This window comes from Caretta caretta, chromosome 1 (assembly GCF_965140235.1).
Source record: "Caretta caretta isolate rCarCar2 chromosome 1, rCarCar1.hap1, whole genome shotgun sequence".
In the NCBI taxonomy this organism is placed as follows: domain Eukaryota; kingdom Metazoa; phylum Chordata; order Testudines; family Cheloniidae; genus Caretta; species Caretta caretta.
This window is the reverse complement of record NC_134206.1, coordinates 112,875,123-112,892,593: the sequence shown is the minus strand read 5'-3', so window position 1 is coordinate 112,892,593 and position 17,471 is coordinate 112,875,123. Positions and strand designations below refer to the sequence as shown.

General features: G+C 40.7%; 1 protein-coding gene across 2 annotated transcripts in view; it reads right to left on the bottom strand.

Moving 5' to 3' along the window:
* CDC16 (cell division cycle 16) overlaps positions 1-17,471 on the bottom strand; it is a 64,085-nt gene that overhangs the window by 36,358 nt on the left and 10,256 nt on the right. For both annotated transcript variants that reach the window (XM_048856270.2, XM_048856279.2), the window contains exons 5-10: positions 14,653-14,793; positions 11,990-12,149; positions 11,022-11,116; positions 10,163-10,296; positions 8,696-8,775; positions 7,740-7,789 (exon numbers count right to left, since the gene is read on the bottom strand). In XM_048856270.2, coding sequence (XP_048712227.1) covers positions 7,740-7,789; positions 8,696-8,775; positions 10,163-10,296; positions 11,022-11,116; positions 11,990-12,149; positions 14,653-14,793 — 660 coding nt within the window. The remainder of the gene's footprint in view (positions 1-7,739; positions 7,790-8,695; positions 8,776-10,162; positions 10,297-11,021; positions 11,117-11,989; positions 12,150-14,652; positions 14,794-17,471) is intronic.

Below are 17,471 nucleotides of genomic sequence, written 5' to 3'. Positions count from 1 at the left end.
GAAAAAAATCCTGAATGTATTCTATTTTTCTCCCAACTATTATAACTTGGTCAAAGATTTAAAGATTTCAGAGTAACAGCTGTGTTAGTCTGTATTCGCAAAAAGAAAAGGAGTACTTGTGGCACCTTAGAGACTAACCAATTGGTTAGTACTCCTTTTCTTTTTTAAAGATTTAAAGGGTGGTACTCAAAGGAACCAATTGCAAATTACTTTCAATGAGTATTAAGCACTTAACTAACACCAACAGTCATTTGCCACTGATGTCTTTGAATACCCTCTTAGGCTATGACTACATTTAGCTGTAACACTTCAGTGTAGATGCTTAGGCTTGGTCTACACTACAAAGTTAGTTTGACATAAGCCACCTTGCGCTGACCCAGTTGTGCATGTATCTATGCTTAAATTTGCCTCCTACCTACACAAGTGCCCTGTTACAGCAACACAGTAACACCACCTCCCCAAGTAGCACTGAGCCATGTACTCAGGTCGATGCAGTGAGAGTGCAGATACTGCAATATTTATGTTGACCCTAACAGTCTTCCAGCAGCTGTCCCACAATGCCAGATACTGACCACTCTGGTCTCAATTGTGAATTCCACTGCCCAGGGGTCACAAAGACTAGAAGGCCCGCCTCCCCTTTAAAGCCCTGCAATTTTTTGTAATGTCTTTTCCTGATTGTCCAGCTTGGCAAGCACATTTAACAGCTCCTCGCTGTTGTGTGCAACTGCCAAGCTAACCATGCTGGCTTCATGCTCCAGATGCCCTCCAGCTTGGAGCAGACAGGAGATATTAGATCTTCTGGGCCTGTGGGAAGAAGAGATTGTGGGAAGAGCTATTATACTTCTCCTAAGAGGAGTTTCTTCTCCTTATTAATAAGCCACTAGTCAGTGGCATGGGAAAGCACCATTCAATAGCACCACTGCAGCATGCAGGCTAGCAGCATACGTGCCTGGGTAGCTTCGGGACACCAGCAGCAGCTGTGCTCCCTGTGCCTTTGTTTCCCTCAAGAGTAAGCTAAAACCACCACTGCCTGTGGAAAATGGTACCAGTATTCAGTACCATTGCCCTATATTCAGTTGAATGCAACAGAGCAATTCCCTCCTTATTTCCTTCACCCCTGGCAGGCTATACTCACCAGGACTGATGCTGTGAGTGGCACCACGCACAAGCACTCCAAAGCAGAAGTGTCAATAAGCATGTCTTGTTTAAAACTTTAGGGGAGCAGGGGAAAGGAGTTCTGAATCATAACTTTCACTTTCTGTTGTGACTATATCCGTGTGTTTTATCTACAGCTGCTGCCACTGCGACCTTGAAGGGTTCCTCCTCCACAACCACAGAACACCTGAGCCAGATAAGGAGGAGAACGAAGAGGACTCTGGATACCATGTTCAGTGAGGTACTGCAAGCCAGTGCTTTATCAGACTCTTAGCAAAAGGGCCTGGAAGGTGAATATTGCAGACAGCCTGGAGAAGGGGAGAGTGGACAGGAGAAGGGCCTAGGAGTCCCAGAAGGAAAAGGAGAGGGAGATACACCAGGACATAATGGGATTTCTCTGGCACCAAACACAGATGCTGCAGACTCTTGCCTCACTTAGCAATCCATGGAGAACTCCATTACAGCACAACCCTTCACACCCCCTCAACATTCCACATAGTATCAGAGGCTGCATCCCTCCTCCTACTGCTCTACCCCGGGGAGACATTAAGGACAACCACAGCTTCACACACATAAGCAATCCCTTGTTAAGTTTTGTTCATTAATTTATTGCATTTTTAATGAATTGGATTTTAAATTGCATCAATTTTATTTTGCACTGGTTTTCTTGCTGAATAAAAGTCTATTATTTGGAAAATAATTTATCTTTATTAATTCACAACATATGCTGCAGAGTGCTTAGCAATTCTGAAAGCACCTAGTCGCCTGTTACAGTACAGTGTGACAACCATTAGGATCAATGACAAACAGTCTAATAATAATAATAATAAATGTACAACAAGCACTGCAAAATGAATAGGTACATTGACAGCGCTATATTAATAGATATACAGCAAGCACCACACAATTCCTAACAGGCCTCAAAATAGCAAGGCCAGGTAGAGCACAGTACACCACAACATATTACTGTGGCTCAATGTTGAAGCGCTCTTTAAAAGCCTCCCTGAGCCATAAAGCTCTGTGCTGAGCTCTTCTAATAGCCCTTGTGCTTGGCTGTTCAATCTCAGCAGATAGCAGCTCTAACTCCATCCTCTAACCCAGCAGCAACTTCTCCCCCTCTGTTTCACAGATACTATGCATGGCAGAGCAGGCAGCTATAACCATTGGAAGTTTTTTTTTTTCCACTGAGATCCCATCTTGTGAGTAAACAGCAACAGTGTCCCCTCAATCTACCAAAAGCACATTCAACTGTTATTCTTCTCTTGCTGAGCTGGTAGCTGAATCTTTCCTTGATGCTGTCAAGGTGGACAGTGTATAGCTTCATGAGCCAAGGGAGCAAGGGGTGTTCTAGTTCCCCCCAGGATCGCTACTGACAGTTCAATATCACCAAAGGTAATCTGCTGGTAGAGAAAGACCCTCCTTGTAAGTTTCTGAACAGTCTTGTGTTCTTAAAAGATGTGAGCAATATGCACCTTCCCTGAGCAGACAAGACTGATGTCAGTGAAGCATCCCCAGTGATGCAACAATGCTTGCATAACCATAGAAAAATAGCTCTTTTTGTTGATATACACTGTGGCAAGATGGTCTGGTGCCAAAATAGGATTGTGTGTGCCATCTATTGAGCCACTGCAGTTTAGGAACTGCACTGATGCAAATCCATCCACTATGTCCTGCACATTGCTGACAGCCACAAATCCTGTGTAGTAGGAAATGATTAATGGGCCTGCACACACGCATGAGAACAGGCCAGGCAGTGAATTTTCCAACTCCAAAATGTTTTTTCACTGACCGGTAGCAATCCAACACTGTAATTTCCACAGTGCAATCACCACTTGCTTCTCCACTGTCAGTGCAGCTCTCATCCTGCGTCCCAGTGCTGAAGGGCTGGGGTGAACTCAGGAATGTGGCTTTGTGCATTCGAAAGTTATGCAGCCACTGCTCATCATCCCAAGCCTGCATAACAATTTGATCCCACCAGTCAGTGCTTATTTCTTGGGCCAGAAGCAGTGTTCCAGCAGCAGCAGCTGCTCTGGGAATGCCATCAACAACCCTGAATTGGTTCTCACTATGTCCCACAGTTATTTGTCCTCCAAGAAATTCTCATGTTCCCTGCAGATTCTGTTGCTTTTATGGCTCTGGAAATACTGGAGGATCATGTGGTCCTGTGCTTGGAATGCTTATAACAACAATGCAGAGAGCTGTGCAGGTTCCATGTTTTCTGTCTGCCATCCTCTGACAGGAGAAAGGCCACAAGGGTTCATGGGATTTTTAAAAAAAGATGGAAAAATTATGAGACATGGATGATATTATGGGATGGAGACAGTTACACACTGGTAAGTTGACCCCTTGCTCCCAGTCACCCTGTGCAACGAATTTCTGCACATCGTGCGCCGCCAAAACTTCCCAAAATACAGTGCGCTGGAGGGTGGTTGCATACTGGGATACCTACCCATGGTGCACTGTGCTGCGCATTGACATCAGCACTCCTGGTGAGTTCATTCAGTGCCGATACAAGGAGCCAAGTATGCACAAGCACACATGATACACTTAACGTAGCAGCTTTATGCCGGTGTAACTTGCATCAACCAAAGTTTGTAGTGTAGACATTGCCGCTATATAGTGATGGGAGGGGTTCTCCCATTGCTGTATATAATCTACCTCCCCCAGAGGCGGTAAGTAGGCCAACAGAAGAATTCTTCCGTCAGCCTAGCACTGTCTACACCAGGGATTAGGTTGGTTTAACTACGACTCTCCAGGGTATGGATTCGTCACACCCTTGAGAAACGTAGCTATGTCAATGTAACTTTTCAATGTAGACCATCCCTTAGTGTTTGAAAAAAGAAGGGAGAAAGAGGAGGAATTTTGTATGTACTTAGTGTATTACATGAATTCATTTTATTTTAATTTAATTTTTTTTTTTAACGCTTGAACATCTCAGCTGAGTTACTTGGAAAAATGGCCCTTGCATGTGCACATCAAGTATATATCCTAACTGTCTTACCTAAGAGGTTAGCAGTATATAACAATGAAACCATAACATATCCACTGGTATTTTAACAGGTTCAATGAACCCTCAATTCAGTTGCAACAACAGAATTGTGTTATGCAATGTGCAAATTGTAACAATTCTATCAACACTGTAACTGAACATAATAGAAAGAGCACCTTTTCGGATGCGTGAAATGTGGTGGCAGTTACGGTCACTGCAAGAACCAGGCTTGGTAATAACTCAAGGTTATAATTCAACATGTTCATAAAGACCACTAGTGTAAGTGTGCCATCTCATGTTTTCAGTTATGGGATATACCCTGGCACCAAGCCTCAGGAATCGTCTGGAAAAGCAATGGTTGCTGGGAACGCATCCTTGAACATTCAAAGCAGAGGTTATAAGAAGTCAGAGAAGTCCCAATTACTGTCTCAGTTCCTTCCGCTAAAACCCCAAATTATTAAGAAAGCAGAATTCCAAGGAAGAGGAGATAGGTGAGCAAGTAGTATGAATATGCAGAATCAACATTTTTGAAGAACTAATTACAAGTAAGTACCCTTTCTTCCGTCCTCAAAGTTTCCTTTGCATACTCTCATTGGAGGAAATCTAGCTAGCAATACTATTTCCCCATTAAAGTTGGTTGAGAAATAATAATTAAACAAGGACTGCATAGTAGTCCTTCCAAAGCTAGCATCAGATCTATGCTCCAAGTCAAAGAGAGTAGTGACAATAGATACGAACATGATTGCAAATAGCAGCATTGCAGTTTTCTGTTATGGAATCCGGTCATCTAGCTTAGCCCCAGGAGAGTGAGCCCTAAGACTTTTAAGTACTGTCACCCCACCATAACATGTCTCATTGCGAAGGTTAAGATTTTGTCACGGTTATTTTTAGTAAGTCACAGGCAGGTCACAGGCCATAACAAAACTTCAGGGAAGCCCATGGCCTGCCCGACTTTTACTAAAAACAACTGGGACAAAATGGGAAGGTGGGGGGTCCAGCACCCACCGCTGCTGTGCTCTGGGGGCCCTCTGCTGCCCAGGGCGGCTGGGAGCTGCAGGGGGGCCCCTGCTGTGGCTGGGAGCTGCAGGGCTAGCAGCTGGAAGCTGCAGGGCCCTACCAGCTGACAGCTTCAGCCACACTGCCCTGGGACAAAAGTGGAAAATGTCATGGAGATGTCTGGAAGTCACAGAATCTGTGGCTTCCATGACCGCTGTGACATAATCTTAGCCTTACTCATTGTATAATCTAACCCCTTTCAACAGGTTCTGAGCAGAAATGCCATTCCATTTACAAAGCTACAAAAAGTTCAGATGGCTTCCTCCATACGCTGATTTTAGACAAACAGAAATTCAAAGCTGACATCAAGAACATCCAAACTAATTTCCCCATGGATGAGAATGTTTTTGAAATAAAGACAAAAGATTAATAGTCTGATTTAGCTGGAAATCAGACATTATTTTAGACAAGAATTATGAAGGAGCACAAAATACAATATTGTCTTATAGTATATAGGAGATATAGTAAATGAAGGAACAGCCAACAAAGCCTTCAGCTCATTTACTCTTCTCTCAGAAGTAGTTGTGATTAAAAGTGTTATGTACAGCGACAGTCATAGTAAAACAGTCTCTCAAAGGTTCAAAATGTGCATCCATTAACTATGTCAGCATTCAGTTGAAATCCCATATTTGGACAGATTTTTTTGAAAGGTATAGCTAGTGAAAAAGTATTATCCAGCCCTTTGAGGAAATTCGTGAGAGTGGGATGGCTGAAGACTTTTGATTTGTCAATAGGAGAGTAGTCTGCCCAGATGGCAGACAGCTTCACTTACACTGACAACAAGAGGATGCTAAAGGACTTCAGACATAATAATAGATGAAATAAGGACAAAATATGGAGACAGGTTGTTATCTGCCATCCCCTGAGAAAGCTGTTTCTATTTCTGGGAGTAGCATTCCAATGGCTGAAGTTACCGAAAGACTAACCATCTAAAATGACCCCCTCCCCCCCAATTAAAAACTAAGAAAAATTTTCCAGGCACAGATTGAAGTGTAAGTGTGCACATCTTACACTTACACATCTGCAACTAGCCATACAAAAGCCAGTCAGGAAATTCTAAACTCAGCCTCAAATATTAAGTACCACAAGGGGGGCATTTGCGCCATCCAGAAGGCCAGAAGGTTCCTGGAGCTCGATAGCACTGGGTGGAAGTTTGAATCCCACATGTAGAATTATGCAGCTGTCACTCTAAAGAAGGACTTTGAATTCTGAGCAGATAATCTAAAATTTAGATTAGTGGGTTTTTTTTAACATTAAAGATTTGTTTTCTAAAAAAGAGAAAACTATGATCAATCACACAATCAAAGAAAGTTGTTTGCTGTGTTGGTCCCCGGATATTAGAGACACACGGTTGGTGAGGTAATATCTGTTATTGGACCAATGTCTGTTGGTGAAAGACAAGTTTTCGAGCTGACTCAGAGCTGAAGAAGAGCCCTATGTAAGCTTAAAAGCTTGTCTCTTTCACCATCAGACTTTGACCCAATAACAAATAATGTCTGCCTACAAATCAAACAAATGCAAGTCAGATTCATAGAAACATACAAAATAAATGTATTTTAAATTCACTGATACCAGTGATGATGGGACATTCTCCAAACATTGCATTTATATAAATAGTTTTTATATTTGCACAGGTTATGTGTTTAGTTGAAAGAGTATTCGCTGAATACCTGAAGCTGTATTTATTTCAACGTACAGTACCCTAGATACATGCTCAATCATGTATCGGTAGATTCCATCACATAGGTGGAACATTGTACCTCCATGCATTGTTAAAGTTGGTAGTAAGCAGTGAATTGTGTGCATAGTATATTAATTTTCAAACTACCAGAACGTTTATAAAACAAACTTATTCAAACGCCTAAAAATCACTAATACCAAGTCTGACCGTTTAAAAGACAATGCCTTTTGAGTTATCTATGCAAAAAGCATTGGGAACAATTCTGTGAAGTGGGGAAAATGTTTTTCCTGCACATATCTCCCCAGTAATGGGGGGAATAGAGTTTTAAGAGATTTAAATCAATTATTTTTTACACAAAGGGTTTTAAACTGCTTAGCAACACCATCTTTTGGAGCAGCAGAAGACCCTCACCAATATAAAATGATGAAGGAATGTCAGTTATGTAGTACTTCTGAATATGGGAGGAAAATTCTTCCCTGCCTGCTGCAGATAATCATTTTATACTCTGAAGCATGACATTATCTTTTAAGTTACTCAAGTTAAAATAGCAGTGTTAGTAATTGTAAAATGATCTTTTTTAAAATCTAGCTGGAGTATCTGTTTTCATGATCTCCATCAGTGGTAAATTCTACAAACTGAATATATTTTATATAAAGAAGTATTTTCATTCTAAATGGATTGTAAATTTAATCAAATTTTGGTACAGGACAAAAAAAGAAAGCAATTAACTATTTCCACACTATCACTTCCTGAGTCTGAATTCTAGTTGTTCAAAGTGATTATTAAATTACAATTTCTGATGCTTTTACTTATACAAAGCTGGAGGAACACACACTATAGTGACCTATAACAACTTACAGGATTATTTGGGTACAAATCCACCAATTTATGAGAAAGATAGAATAGCTCTGTATGGGTGAAAAAAAAAGAAAATTAAAGCATGTCAAACACTAACACATATTTTGGCCAATACACTTTTCTAAAGTAGCACTAAATCTTCTCATATTACAAATTGAAAATTAGTATATAAACTCAAATATTCCATTCTTTAAAGTCTCATTTCCAGCTGTTTCCAAAGACCTCCAAGCTCTTCTTTGGAAAGAGCATGGATAACTGTACAAACAGCTGGAAACAAGAAGCAGATGTCTAAGCTACACTATTGTAGTTGCCACAGGGATGTTGAGTACTTGTGAACAGCATCTTAACTGAACGGAAAAGAGATATATGTGATTGCAAATGGGACAGGAGCCAGCTTGTGAAACACTCTCTATTAAGATGAAATTCACACTATGAAAGTTTGAAAACTTATGGCATACACAATAGATATGCTCACATATTTTGTGGTTCCAAGTAGCCACTTTTGAAAATTTCCCCCTATGTTTGTTTTTCATTGTTTGAAATAAAAAAGTTACATTTGCTAGGCTGTTGAACACATGTCAGAACTTAAGCAATAACAGGTTGGCTCACAGTACTGACTCATTGGCTGCACAGCCCAAGGGATAAGACACAGAGAAGACTGATAAAGGGTACAGGAATACCATTTACATGAGTTCTCTTCCCTGTGCAGCTCGCCAAATCCCTGTTGTGAGGGTTTTTTCCCTTTTCCCTCCCTCTTTATGGCCATCCTGTGGAAACTGCATGCAGAGGGTCAGATCTTTTCTGCTGGCTCAAGTCTAAGAGTTGTTAGGAAAACTTGGTTTTATTTTTAGAGGCTATCCTAAAGACAGCAGGAAAATAACCTAAGTGTCCTTTAAAAATAAAAACCTATATTTGACTCTGATCATATTAAAAATTTAGTCAATAATATTTCTCACCATTTGCTTTATTCAGCTCCACGAGTGTCCCTATGTGCACAGGTAAACAATTGGCATGGAAAGGATCTTTTTCCATTACTCTAAAAATACAAAAACAGCAAGGATTATTATAAAATAAAATGTTAAAATCATTTAATTGAGTTGGAGACAAATTACTGTTATATTATATAGTGAGCAATTAGCACTTTAAATCAATCTATAATAATCATGATCTCTTCACAAGTGGTCATTCCCTGATAGCATGATAAAGCCTAACCACACAACAGAACAATTAGAACTAATTTAGCTAAACAGATAAATTAACGAGAAATTCTGACAGATGAAACAGACATTAGGAAAACTGAATACAATTTCCACTATATTTGTTTCACACTTAGCTACCAAATGAATGCAGAGTATCTATTTTTCTGTCCATCCATCCTGTAGGACCCACAAGCTCTGGCTGGAACATAAGAAACCTTAATATATTCCCTTTTACTCTCTGCCCTCCTCAAATGGCCTTGCATCATGATAACCATCTCTCTTGTGAACAGGAATGCACAGCACCTTTCTACAGAACCCCTTACATCAAAGGCACTATTTTTAGATTCCAAGCACTGAAAAGGGAAATCCCATAACCATGTTTCAAGCTGCAACAGTTTAGTTTCCTTTTTTCAAATATCTGAGAGCATGGGAATTGCCCAGAGGAGCATTTAATGCCCTAAAATGTCCCAGAGTCTTTCATTATAGGAAGCCCAAAATTTTGCAAGGATTCAGACTTCTGAGGAGACTCCCACCGCAAAGGCTCAAAAGTCTGTCACAACTCTCCTTCTGACAAAAGGCAGCTGGACAAATCCCTGTGGAGTTCATAACACACTCTCATGTTGAGCAGTGTAACGGGTGGGAAGAGGGTGCTAGAAAATGAACACAAGGGGTGAAATCCTGGCTCCACTGAAGTCAGTAGGAGCTTTGCTATTTGCCTCAGTGCGGCCATGATTTCACTCCAGGTGCTGCACTTCCCAACAGGGCTTAGTATTATGCCTCTGCAGTATTCCCAAACCATGCCAGTACTGGACTCAAGGTTGTATCCCATATGGCAATGTCTTGGCTTGGTTTGATCAACCAAAAGATTTACTATATTTTGAAATAAAAGTTAAAACTTTCAAACCTTCATTTCATAAGACAACTATTTTAAGAGGGCTCACCTGGAGAAAATGTAGGGATTAACATAAGGCAGCATTATATAAAGCTCAAGTATTTTGCTTTGTGCCACACAGTAAAACAAATGTACTTTTACAACGCCAAATGCTAGAGTCAACTGCATGTTTACTGTAGATGAGATATTAGCTTGCAAAATATACATTAGACAACTGAGTCAATAATATATTTGGGTGAACTTGTGGTTATACAGAGTTTATTTCTGCATGCCATCTGAAAAGTAGCAAAATGAAAATTCAAATAAATATCAAAGTTTTTTCATGTACTTACACAGAAGTAAGCTTGTAGCACATTTTGAAGTCACAGTTATAATAATGCCTTTCAGCTAAGGACACTACTACATCCAGATTGTCCTGAAGACCATCTACAGATTCAGGAATTATTGTTTCACTTGGCTTATTATACTGAAAAACATAATTGTAACATAAATATGATATAAAATGGGAAAACCCAAGCATCGTTCTATCAATATTTGTTTTTAGTTCTGAAAATGATAATTTAAGGACCTCTGAACCTCAAAATTTTGACTCCATATAAAAAGCCAATATTGAGTATAAAACTGTAACTTTTAGGTAATGCATTTCTTTATGACACATTTGGCATAAGCAACTTCCAAAAATGAAAGATATTTGACTGTCAGAATTTGAAGGAGTGTCTCCGAAAAGGAAGCAATGCTGTGAGTGTCATAGCACTAACTGGTTTCAGAGTAGCAGCCGTGTTAGTCTGTATTCGCAAAAAGAAAAGGAGTAAGCTTTCGTGAGCTACAGCCTATGCTCAGATAAATTGGTTAGTCTCTAAGGTGCCACAAGTACTCCTTTTCTTATAGCACTAACTGTTCCATGCTGGCCTATGCTACAATGTTATCTCCAGAAAAAAGCATTTTGGAAGCAATGCATTTAAAGTTAGCCAGAATTAGACGGTTCCATTAAGTAAGGCTATAATATACATTAAAGGAAATGTATACGAAATTGTTACACACTTCTATTAATGGAGAGCTATAATGGCAATTAGGTCATAACACCATAAAAAAGAATTTTTAAATTATATTTTTGAAGCTAAGGACAAAAACAGTTTTGTATGATACTTACATATGAAGTCAAGATTTCCATAGGATTAATCAGATTTTTACCTTTTTCAGTTTGTTCTCAAACAGAAAATGAAGCAATTCTTGTTCTTCTTCTGTACACTGTTTACCAAGAGGTAGAGATTCAAGAAGCTCTTTTTCTGTGTTAATTAAAAAATATGAACCTGGGGTAAACTATGTTTGAAGTAAACAAAAAAATAAAATTCAACAAGTTGTAAAGAACTGATTTTCATTGAACGCAAGGGCTGTGAAAAGTTTTGTGATGTCCACCCCAATACCACAAAGAAAACAGCACATCTTAAATACACTAAACGTGACTGACTGCACTCTGCTATGATAATACTGAGAGATATGGAAGTAAATGACTGAATCTTCTTTGTTTTCAGTCCCTCTTTTTCTACAATTCTAAATTAAAGTTAACATAAAGATGGAGTATCACAGCCTACTGTTTTATACTTATGCTGTAAGCTAAGGTTGTTCACTGAAATGCAAAATGTTGTCTAAAGCAAGGATTCACAACATTTTGGCATCCACGATGCCAAATCCAACTGTGGTTTCTTGCCATAAGCTACCCAAATCCCACAATCCTTTTTTGCTTCAAAAGAGATCACCTAAAAAAAGGCTGCTAACTCTGACTAGGGAGCACTGGGGCTGCAGGAAGTACTAGTTAGGAGGTGGAAGGGCTGCTTGCTATCTTGCTCCTAGCGCCTGGAAGATTTTATTGATTATCAGTTTATGAGACCCATTGGTCATACCCTCATGACCCACCCGTTGGTTGTGCTCAACAGGTTGAGAAACACTGGTGGTTATTTTTTCCTGAAACCTACATCTTAAATGATTAACAGTTTTTGCCCATTTAACATAAGCAAAGAGTTGCTAATATTTGGGCATGGAATATTCTCTCAAAGTAATTTCAAACTGATTATTCTAACTTTCATCTACTGGACAAAATGTATGGTGAAACTGGAGATGATTTCATTTATATTTGAGAAACAAACACCGCTAATCCAAACCTTCTTGTGCTGTTAGCATATGGTGTGATGTTAAAAAGTCAAATGCTTCAAAGCAGTAAACATCAAGCTTCAAGGCTTCTTTGTAGCTGTACGTGGCCAGGGTTCTATTATCCAGAGCATCATAGATCTTCCCTCGCAAAAGGCAAATAGAACTCTTGATCTAGTGATGGAAAAGCAGGGCTGGAGGTCAGACACTGAATCAATGTATATAATTTGGTTTTGAGCACAAATGAAATAGACTACCTGAAAAGTAAAAAGCATTTCATATATGATGGAATCTGGTTTTTAAATACTGCCTTGATATATAACATTGTTACTAATAATCTAAAACCAAAATGAATACTACATTAAGCTGTCTACAGCCAAACATTAACAAGAATTGGTTAAATACATGACAAAAATAAGTAGACTAATATGCAATAATTCAAACAAAAGCCCTTGAGGGTTATTAAAGAGAGCACTAATTCTACTATACTGTTTCACAACCGGAAGATAACCTCTTTTATTACAGCCCAAATTGTCTTAACTTTTCAGTTTCGCTCTGGTGTTTCTTGAGAAACCTATGAGTAATACCAGAAACAGTGGAGATATGTCTGTCACTCAAGAGGATGGCACGCTTTATGTTCACATCTGAAATATTACCACTGAAACCACAATTAAAATTAAATCTTAAATCCTAGAGAAGTTGATGGTTCAGCCCATGTTGGTACTCCAGCTCCCCAAGGGCAACTTCCTAATTGCTACTGCAAGCAGGTAAGTGACATTAAATGCTGGTATTTAATTTAAGGGTCTGTCTACACTTGGAGTTTTACACTTTAAATGCACACGCTAACTTAATCCAAATTAATACTCAAGTGTAGTCAAGCAATGCCCCATTGACAGAAGCAATGAAGGCCAGGTCTACACTAAAAAGTTAGGTCAACATAACTGTGTTGCACGGGGTAATGAAAAATCCACCCTTGCATGATGTAGTTATGTCAATCTAACCCCTGGTGTAGACAGTGCTAGGTTGATGGAAGAATTCTCCACTGACCTAACTACACAAGCATAGTTTGACTTCTATAGTTGGGGGGACAGCTCCAGTCAGGCCAATGGGGCCATGCATGGGTGGGCAAATTCTGCACCTGCCTGAGGCTTGCAGTTTGGGGTGGGGAGGGGAGGAGGGCAACACACCACCTGCCCCCCCACCCCAACTATGCCCATACCTAGCTACTGCCTCTCAAGGAAGTGAATTAACTACAGTGATGGTAGAAACCCTCCCATCGCTGTAGTGAGTGCCTACAATGAAGTGCTACAGCAGTTCAGTTGCAGCTGTGCTGCTGCATTCCTAATGAAGACACAGCCAGTGTGTGACGGGGTGGACTAGGCTCTGAGGCCCCCTGCTGGAGACCTTGTGGCCCTGCTACATCCCTCCCCAGAAAAGGGCAGTAGAGAGGTCCTTCAAGCTACCTAGAGCAGCTGTGTGGGAAGTAGCCAATCAGGGCCCAGTAGGCTAGTGTAAGAAGAGCTGCAGAGCCAGAGTGAGTTCAGTTCCTTGCTAGAGCTGAAGGAGTGTGGATGGTGTGTGGCTGGCTGAGGGAGCTGCAGGACCTCAACTGAGGTAGTGCTGCTAGAAGCCGGGAAGAGTGAGAAGGAGCCCTGAGCTGGTTGCAGGGATTCCATCTGGAAAAGGCCCTGAGACAAGGGTGAAGACAGCACAGGACAGTGGGGAAGTAGCTCAGGAAATTACAGCAGCAGTGTGATTTAGATAAAGGGACACAGTGACAGCTGCTATCTACAGGTCCCTGGGTTGGGACCTAGAACAGTGAGTGGGCCCGGGGCCCGCGAACCCCCTATTAGTCACTAGGGGAAGTGGCCTGAACATTGAGGCACCCCAGAGGGGGAACTGAACTGTAGTGGCCCAACTGAAGAGCTAGGGCCAGAAAGGCCTTCAGAGAGCAAAGACATTGCCTCCAGGGAAGGAGTCCTGGGGCACTGCTCTATTCTGGAGCACGGACAAACAGAAAGACATTACAGAGGGCACTGAGGGAGGGGTTTGCTTTGATTTTATCTCACAGACAGACAGTGTATGACTTGGCCAGATGGCTCAATCAGCGAAGACCCACCACAAACAGGTAGAGAGAGTGCAGGCACACGCACTCAGCCAGCAGGTGCTCGCGAGAGGTGAGTGCAAATCCGTTACACAGTGTTAACGCCTCATTACAATATTTAAAAGGCAGAGGAAATTCATTCCCTTATTGTTATTTATCTCCAAGAATCTGCAGTCCAACTGAAAGAGATGACAGTTTACATTGTCAAGGCTCGAATCATATCTGGAAGACCTAGAATTTATTTATTTTAAAACTGAAATAGATTACACAGAACTCCCTAGAAATTCTCAATTATTAATTCTGAGCAAGCAGTTGCACAACACTAGTAATAGTGACAAACCAGGATTATCATTTAATGTAGACAATAATAAAGGCAGCTAGTAATATAGATTGCTGACTAAATGGAGAAAAAACATAATACTTCTGGAATAAATATTCATTATCCTATAATAAAAGTCAAACACACATTCAATTTCAAGTCCAGATGCCAAAGACATTGCTTTCTGATAAATCCCTGTATAATATTAACATTCTTCTTCAACCATGAAAACATGTTTTGAAAATGCTACCTACAGAGGATTGTGACATCTCCCAGTCACTGGTAGAGTCTTTCAACCCACTTTCATCCTTCAAGTATTTTTCAAATAGTCTTTTGTTGATTGGCTCTTCCATGTCAAGAATATCAAGAGCCTGTTGATGCTCTTTTGCAGCATACTACAGAGAAAAACAAGGGTAAGATGTTAAGCATTTAAAATTAAAACACCAATAATTAGACTATGGCAAGTAAAAATTATAGAGTTGGTAGGCCAAGCCACTCCACATTTCGGCATATCTTTATTTAGATGTATATCAGTTTACCATCATAATCTAACTGTAGTGGGAGGGCCTGGTCTCCCTCCCTGACGGGGAGAGAGCTGCAACCACCTCCTGGTGGGCAGAGCTGGGAAACCTGAGACCACACTGCCAGAAGCAGAGGGGCAGGACAGGAACCAGAAATATAAAAGGCAGGCCTTCTGACACAGTTGGAGGAGAACTGCCAGAGAAGCAGGACATCTCCCTCACACACCCACTGCCGGAGCTCAGAGCTGACAGAGGCTGCTACAGCGCCAGAGATATGGAGGGACTGCCGGAGCTGCCAGGCACCAGGGACACCGAGGAACTGTTGGGGCTGCCACTAGTCTTTTACCTCAGTGAGACGAATGACCCCAGAACCCAGGTACTCCCTGAATGGGAGTGTAGGAAGGAGCCCAGGGAAGCCAAATAGGGTTTGGTTGCATAACTGACTGTAAGCGTGTTGCGGACAGACTCCCCGCTGACCCAGTGGTGGACCACTCTGCCACTGTTAAGGCCCTGAGCTGGGATGCCGTGGAGTCAGGTGGACCTGCGTCCCCCTACCCTCCCTGCCACCCCAACCTTGGAGGTGGCAGCCTCCCCACCTTTGGGCCAAGAGGCATGCGTAGGTCTGACGTTCACCCGAGCTAGGACGCTAGATGGGTTTTCTGTCTGCCCCGCCAGAGAGCTGATCCCCCTAGACTGCTTAATTTTTGGCTGCACGCCCTGGCTGAGGCTCAGACTCAATTGCTGGCTGGCCTAAAGGCTTGGGCCCACTAACTGTCAGCTAATTCCCCTGTGAACTGAGTCACCCCCGAGGCATTGTAGCGAGGGGGCGTGGTCTCCCTCCCTGACAGACCACCTTACACTAACAGGTTTCAGAGTAACAGCCGTGTTAGTCTGTATTCGCAAAAAGAAAAGGAGTACTTGTGGCACCTTAGAGATTAACCAATTTATTTGAGCATAAGCTTTCGTGAGCTACAGCTCACTTCATCGGAGGCAACTACAATTACACTAACAATTCACAATATTTCTGTATTGCTCAACCAAACATTTGGAAAATAAATACCTGCAGAATGATCATACAGCCTAGTATTATGTGATCACAGAAGTATACAAACCTACCTTAAAATGCATTAAGATAGGATTTTCTATCATTTGTTACAATTAGGAATGTTGTGCGATTAAAAAGATTAATCGTTCTGTTAAACGGTAATAGAGTAACATTTATGTAAATAGTTATGGATATCTTCTACATTTTCAAATATATTGATTTCAGTTACAACACAGAATACAAAGTGTACAGTGCTCACTTTATATTTATTTTTTATTATAAGTATTTGCACTGTAAAAAACAAAAGTAATAGTATTTTTCAATTCACCTAATACAAGTACTGAAGCGTAATCTCTTTATCATGAAAGTTGTGCTTACAAATGTAGAATTATGTACAAATGCACTAAAGATTCATATGTCCCATCATGCTTCAACCACCATTTCTAGGGACATGCGTCCATGCTGATGGCAGGTTCTGCTCCAAAACCATCCAAAGCAGTGCGGCCTGATGCATGTTCATTTTCATCATCTTAGTCAGATGCCACCAGCAGAACGCTGATTTTCTTTTTTGGTGGTTTGGGTTCTGTAGTTTCCGCATCGGAGTGTTGCTCTTTTAAGACTTCTGAAAGCATGCTCTACACCTCGTCCCTCTGAGATTTTGGAAGGCATTTCAGATTCTTAAACCTTGGGTCTCGTGCTGTAGCTATCTTTAGAAATCTCACATTGGTACCTTCTTTGCGTTTTGTCAAATCTACAGTGAAAGTGTTCTTAAAACAAACGTGCTGGGTCATCATCAGAGATTTCTATAATATGAAATATATGGCAGAATACAGGTAAAACAGAGTAGGAGACATACAATTCTCCTCCAAGGAGTTCAGTCACAAATTTAATTAATGCATTATTTTTTAACGAGCATCAGCAGCATGGAAGCATGTCCTCTGTAATGGTGGCCGAAGCATGAAGGGACATACAAACGTTTAGCATATCTGGCACGTAAATACCTTGCAATGCCAGCTACAAAAGTGTCATGCAAACAGCTGTTCTCACTTTTAGGTTATATTGTAAACAAGAAGCGGGCAGCATTATCTCCTGCAAATGTAAACAAACTTGTTTGTCTTAGTGATTGGCTGAACAAGAAGTAGGACTGAGTGGACTTTTAAGCGCTACAGTTTTACAATTTTTTTGTTACAATAACTGCACTCAAAAACAAAACAATCTACATTTGTAAGTTGCACTTTCACCATAAAAAGATTGCACTACAGTACTTGTATGAGGTGAACTGAAAAATACTATTTCTTTTGTTTGCCATTTTTACAGTGTGAATATTTGTAATAAAAAACAACCATACAAAGTGAGCACTGTCTACTTCGTATACTGTGTTGTAATTGAAATCAATATATTTGAAAAATGTAGAAAAACATCAGAAAAAGTTAATAAATTTCAATTTGTATTCTATTAACACTGCAATTAAAAGCAATTTTTTTAACATCAAGATTAATTTTTTCCA